We start from the raw sequence: 6,734 nt of genomic DNA, 5'->3' as shown, positions 1-6,734 counted from the left end.
TGGTGAGAGAGGTGTGTTGAAGTCTCCCATGATTATGGTATGGTGGTCTATTAGATTCTTGAATTTGAGTAGAGTTTGCTTGATGAACATAGCTGCACCGTTGTTTGGGCCATATATATTTATGATTGTTATGTCTTGGTGTATGGTTCCCTTGAGCAGTATGTAGTGTCCCTCTTTATCTCTTTTGATTAACTTTGGCTTGAAATCTATTTTATTTGATATGATTATAGACACTCCTGCTTGTTTCTGAAGTCCATTTGAGTGATGATTTTTCCAAACCTTTCACCTTCAATCTATGTATATCTTTTCCTATCAAATGCGTCTCCTGTAGGCAGCATATTGTTGGGTCTTGTTTTGTGATCCATTCAACTAGCCTGTGTCTCTTAATTGGTGAGTTTAAGCCATTAACATTTAGAGTTACTATTGAGATATGGTTTGTTCTTCCAGCCATATTTGTTTATTTATGTTACTAAACATGGTTTGTTTTCCTCTTTGATTATTTCCCCCCTTTACTGTCCTACCTCCCACTGTTTGTTTTCATTGTTATTTTCCATTTCCTCTTCCTGAAATGTTTTGCCAAGGATGTTTTGAAGAGATGGTTTTCTAGCAGCAAATTCTTTTAACTTTTGTTTATTGTGGAAGGTTTTAATTTCATCTTCCATCCTGAAGCTTAATTTCGCTGGATACACGATTCTTGGTTGGAACCCATTTTCTTTCAGTGTTTGAAATATGTTATTCCAGGATCTTCTAGCTTTCAGAGTCTGTGTTGAAAGATCAGCTGTTATCCTGATTGGTTTACCCCTAAATGTAATCTACTTCCTTTCTCTTGTAGCTTTTAAAATTCTCTCCTTATTCTGTATGCTGGCCATCTTCATTATAATGTGCCTAGGTGTGGATCTCTTATGATTTTGCACATTCAGCGTCCTGTAGGCTTCTAGGATTTGGGATTCTGTCTCATTCTTCAAGTCTGGGAAGTTTTCTCGTATTATTTCATTGAATAGATTGCTCATTCCTTTGGTTTGGAGCTCTATACCTTCCTGTATCCCAATGACTCTTAAGTTTGGTCTCTTTATGTTATCCCATATTTCTTGGATGTTCTGCTCATGGTTCCTTAACAGTCTTGCTGAGCTGTCTATGTTCTTTTCAAGTTGAAATACTTTGTCTTCATTGTCTGATGTTCTATCTTCTAAGTGTTCTACTCTGCTGGTAGTATTCTCAATTGAGTTTTGAAGTTGGTTTATTGCTTCCTGCATTTCTAGGATTTCTGTTTGTTTTTTATTACCTCTACCTCCCTGTATAGTTGATCTTTTGGTTCTTGGATTTGTTTGTGTAGTTCATTGTAGAAGTGATCTTTCATTGTCTGGTTTTGCTGTCTAATGTCTTCCTTGAGACTCCAGATCATCTGAAGCATGTATATCCTGAATTCTTTATCTGACATTTCATCTGCTGCAGCTATTACCTCTTCTAAAGTTGATTTGACCTGCATTGCTTGTGGTCCTTTCTTTCCTTGTCGTTTCATACTGCTCATGTTTCTTTCTGCTTGGTGAAACTGTTGTTTTTTTGAAATTTTCCCCTTATATATTTATATTGCTCTTGTATAGTTGAATACTCTCCCTTACAGGGCGGTCAGCGGCTGTGCTACTCCTCCAATTGGGGTGACCTGTCTACCATGCTGACAGGCCGCTGGGTCTGTTCTGCCGGTTGGTCGCAGGTCTGCCTACCTTGCAGGCGCAGGCGTTAGCTCTGTTCTGCCCTTACTCCAATTGGGGTGACGTGTCTACCACGCTGGCGGGTCGCTGGGCCTGTCCCGGGCGCAGGCGAAGGCTCTGCTGTGCCCCTACTCCAATTGAAGTGACGTGTCTACCACGCCGGCAGGCCACTGGGCCTGATCTGCCGGTCAGTCACAGGTCTGCCTACCTTGCGGGCATGGGTGGTGGCTCTGCTCTGCCCCTCCTCCAATTGGTGTGACGTGTCTACCACACCCGATAATATTTCTTATAAGCTTTTCCACCTTCTTTACATTTGTATGGGTTTTCTCCAGTATGAATTCTCTGGTGTTGAGTAAGGCATGATTTTTGAGTCTGAATTACTGAAACTTTCAGGGGTTAAGTGCACACCTGTTGTGAGAGAATAATTGAACAAAGGCTACCAAATGAATCCCTGCATCAACAGAGGCATCATCTTAATATTGTGGGATTATTATGGAGGTACTTCTGTGATAGTAAAAGTTAGTGGAGATATCTGTGCTTTATAGCACTATGGTGATCACTAAGTAACTATAGCTAGTATAATTTTTTTAAAAAAAATTTAAATAATGCAATTGTTCAGACTTATGTACACCATAAACTCAGTCTGATGACCACAAAACCTGAGCCTCTTTGTCCTTTTTTTTTTTTTTTGTACTAGGGATCAAACCAAAGTGCTCTCTACCACTAAGACACATCCCCAAATCTTTTTATTTAGAGTTAGGATCTTCCTAAGTTGCTTAGATTCATGTGAAATTGCTGAAACTGGTTTTGCATCTAAGTAGTGCAGGAGGCTGAGGCAGGATAACTACAAGTTCAAAGCCAGTATTAGTAGTAAAAGTAATACCCTAAGCAACTCAATGAAATTGTGTCTCTAAATAAATAAAAAATAGGGCTGGGATGTTGCTTAGTGGATGAGTGTACCTGAAATTAATCCTCGGTATACACCCAAAATAAAATAAAAGAAATAAGACATTGACATAGGACTATTCTGTCCAGCTGAGATTATGGGAAAAATATTGATGTGATCATAGACTTCAGGCATAAAATAATTTTATTAATGTTTTGGTTTGGTACAAATAGGCCTTTAATTCCAAATATAGCTTTTGAATAAAAAAAAGATGATTTGAATTCAATCAATACAGAGAAACGGAGGAAATGACAATTGAACCTAGAGAGGTTCACATAAGGAAAGAAGCCGGAGGATCCAATCATGCTTCCTGCCGACTTCCACTGGCTAATGAATAATGGCCAGTTGGGCAAGGGTTGGAATTCTATGGGGAGTCAGTGCTGTGGAGCTATCTCTGGACAATTGTAATTGTTCTTCCCAGTATAAAGTTTCTGGTGACCAATGAGGTTTGACCTTACAGGAAAAGACTTTTACAATCTATGGATTTGTGAGAATTGTTGCAAGTATGAATGATCGGTTTCTTGTTAACACTTGAAGCATACTTAAAATTTGCCACATTCTTAACATTTACATTGTTCTTATCCAGTATGAATATTTGGTGAACAACAATACTTTTCCTAATAGAATAGCTTTGCCACATTCTTTGCATTTTTATGTTTTCTCCCCAGTATGAATTCTCTGGTGTTGAGAAATGTGTAATATTTGATAAAGAGCTTTGCCAAATTCTTCAAACTTGTATGGCTTTTTTCTAATATTAATTCTCTGATGTCAAATAAGTTATATTTGATTAATCTTTGCCACAATCTCAAATTTGTATGGCTTTTCTCCCATAAGAAGTCTCTGGTGTTGACTAAGGAGTGACCTTCAATTAGAAGCTTTGCTACATCATAGATATTTGTATGGTTTCTAAATAGTATCAATTCTCTGGTGTTGAGTAAGGCATGTTTTTTTATTAAAAGCTTTGCCACATTCTTTACATTTATATGGCATTTTTCCACTATGAAGCCTCCGGTGTCGAGTAAGGTGTGATTTTTGATTAAAAGCTTTGTCACTTTTTTTCACATTTGTATGGCCTTTCTCCAGTATGAACTGTCTGGTGTCGAGTAAGTTCTGACATTTTATTAAAAGCTTTGCCACATTCTTTACATTTGTATGGCTTTTCTCCAGTATGAACTTTCTGGTGTCGAGTAAGTTTTGATTTTTGATTAAAAGCGTTGCCACACTTTTTACATTTGTATGGCTTTTCTCCAGTATGAACTCTCTGGTGTTCAGTCAGGTGTGATTTTCGATTAAAAGCTTTTTCACATTCTTTGCATTTGTATGGCTTTTCTCCAGTATGAATTCTCTGGTGTTGAGTAAGGCATGATTTTTTATTAAAAGCTTTGCCACATTCTTCACATTTGTATGGCTTTTCTCCAGTATGAATTCTCTGGTGTTGAGTAAGTTTTGATTTTTTATTAAAAGCTTTGCCACATTCTTTGCATTTGTATGGCTTTTCTCCTGTATGATATCTCTGGTGTTGAGTAAGGTTTGATTTTTTACTAAAAGCTTTGCCACATTCTTTACATTTGTATGGCTTTTCTCCAGTATGAACTCTCTGGTGTCGAGTAAGTTTTGATTTTCGATTAAAAGCTTTTTCACATTTTTTACATTTGTATGGCTTTTCTCCAGTATGAACTCTCTGGTGTTCAGTCAGGTGTGATTTTCGATTAAAAGCTTTCTCACATTGTTTACATTTGTAGGGCTTTTCTCTACTATGAATTCTCTGGTGTTGAGTAAAGCATGATTTTTTATTAAAAGCTTTGCCACATTCTTCACATTTATATGGCTCTTCTCCAGTATGAATTCTCTGGTGTCGCGTAAGTTTTGATTTTTGATTAAAAGCTTTGCCACATTCTTCACATTTGTATGGCTTTTCTCCAGTATGAATTCTCTGGTGTTGACTAAGGCATGATTTTTGATTAAAAGCTTTGCCACATTCTTTACATTTGTATGGCTTTTCTCCAGTATGAATTCTCTGGTGTTCAGTAAGGTTTGAATTTTTATTAAAAGCTTTGCCACATTCTTTGCATTTGTATGGCTTTTCTCCAGTATGAACTCTCTGGTGTTCAGTCAGGTGTGATTTTCGATTAAAAGCTTTTTCACATTCTTTACATTTGTATGGCTTTTCTCCAGTATGAATTCTCTGGTGTTGACTAAGGCATGGTTTTTTATTAAAAGCTTTGCCACATTCTTTACATTTGTATGGATTTTCTCCAGTATAAATTTTCTGGTGTTCAGGAAGGGGTGATTTTTTATTAAAAGCTTTGACACTTTCTTTACATTTCCAGATTTTCTCTCCAGTATGATTACTGTAGCGTTTAGAGAGGTTTGAGAAACACTTAAATACATTTTCACATTTCTTCAATTTGTAAGGTTTATCTCCATTGTAAAGCCTATTGTTTTTAGTAACACATAGAATTTGAGTAAAATATTTTTCACATTCTTTACTTATGGAGGATTTATCACAGCTCTCATAAAGAACTGAGGAATTTTTACATGCTTTTACATATTTTTTTAACTTGTAGAGCTTCCCACCAATATTAATTCTCTGGAGGTCAGAAATTCTTGTAGTTTTATTAAAAATGATTTCACATACCTTATAGCTGTAATTTGTCTTTTGATTATAAAAGCTTGGATAAATAAATTTTGGGTATGGATTAAAAACTTTTTCACTTTTCTCATTGTAAAGCTCTTTTAAACGATCACATGGGTGATTTCTAGGATTTAAAAAAAGAAGAAAATTTTAATGACTTTCACAGAATTTTCATTGTTTTACACCAAATCTATTATGCTGCGAATTACCTAGCGTAGAGACTGTCTACAGGTCCTAACAGATTTATCATAAATATAGGTCTCTCTGAGTATCAATGAGGGTGTTTTCAAAATTCTTTCTACTTTTAAATTAAGCAATATTAGGTAAGTACAAATACTCCCACAATCATTATAATTCCATGCATTGCAACAAGGAGAAACTGTTCATTTCATCATTTTTGTAAAGTAACAGTCAGAGAGACTACTAAAACTCAGAAATTTCTTCTTCTCCTTCTTTTTATTCTATCTTGTCTAAAGAAATATTTGTGTATATTTACTCAATGGTGAATTTTAAATTATTCCAGTGACTAACTAAAGCATGAAATAGACTCCGTTGCAAATTTTTCATTTTTTAGAGAAACAGTATAATTACAAATGCTGTTCAAAAATGTTTAAAAGAACACACAGGTCCTAAAATGTGACTGCCAAATGTGTTCTTGTCTCTCACCAGCTTAGCCAATGCCCCACATCCCTACAGTTCCACCTTTCCTCCAACAAACTATTGTCTAGTTTTAATTTGTGGGGAATCCTGCAGGTACCGGGACATATTATTGCCCTGATGTGCCAGAGCATTCTTTATTAAGCCAAAGAGCAAATTTCATCTGAGCTTGGCTGCTCAACTTTCCAGCAAAAATATCTATCACTGAGGGTGTTTTTAAAATTCTTTCTATGTAACTAGCTTATTGAAATAAGTTAGAGAATACTTTTGATTTGTTGAAAACATATTCCTTGAGATGCACAGATAAGTAGAGCTAGGGCCTCAGAAAAATCTAATGGCAACAGGATTTATTTCTTTAGGGACTTGTATAGGATCCAGGAAGTCTCTGTTTCTCACATTAAGAAAGTTTTTCTCATTCCAACCAAAACCACAAAAATGCATAGATATTTTGGGATATTCACTTGGAGTCTGGTCAAAATCCCTGTTGATATAAAAGATGAAGCAGTGCATGTCAGATGGAGCTGCTGAAAGATATCTATAAACTGTGCATGAAATTAAAAAAAAAAGCATGGAAGCCTTTAGGTAAAAAGTCTGGTATCTAGGAACTCACAGTTGAAATCCAGCTGGTTTGAGACTATTCAGTACACGTTATATACTACCTAGTTTTGTCTAAATTAAGCATGGCATTGGAGATGGTATCATCCATTGGAGCCATATAGCCACTTAGCATCACAGAGATGGGTGAGACATGTCAGAATGGCAATGAACCTGTCTCAAGAAAGACTCT

The 6,734-nt window shown here is 36.1% G+C and overlaps 1 protein-coding gene across 1 annotated transcript; it reads right to left on the bottom strand.

Moving 5' to 3' along the window:
- Window positions 1-491: 491 nt before the first annotated feature.
- Window positions 492-5,422, bottom strand: LOC144371302 (uncharacterized; the record flags this gene model as incomplete). The annotated part of the gene is given in 2 exon segments (XM_078033691.1): window positions 492-3,714; window positions 3,716-5,422. Coding segments are annotated over 2 exon segments (1,860 nt in total), but the record flags the coding sequence as incomplete, so codon positions are not given.
- Window positions 5,423-6,734: the final 1,312 nt, after the last annotated feature.

This window comes from Ictidomys tridecemlineatus, chromosome 16 (assembly GCF_052094955.1).
Source record: "Ictidomys tridecemlineatus isolate mIctTri1 chromosome 16, mIctTri1.hap1, whole genome shotgun sequence".
NCBI lineage: Eukaryota > Metazoa > Chordata > Mammalia > Rodentia > Sciuridae > Ictidomys > Ictidomys tridecemlineatus.
This window is presented reverse-complemented; position numbering and strand designations above follow the sequence as displayed.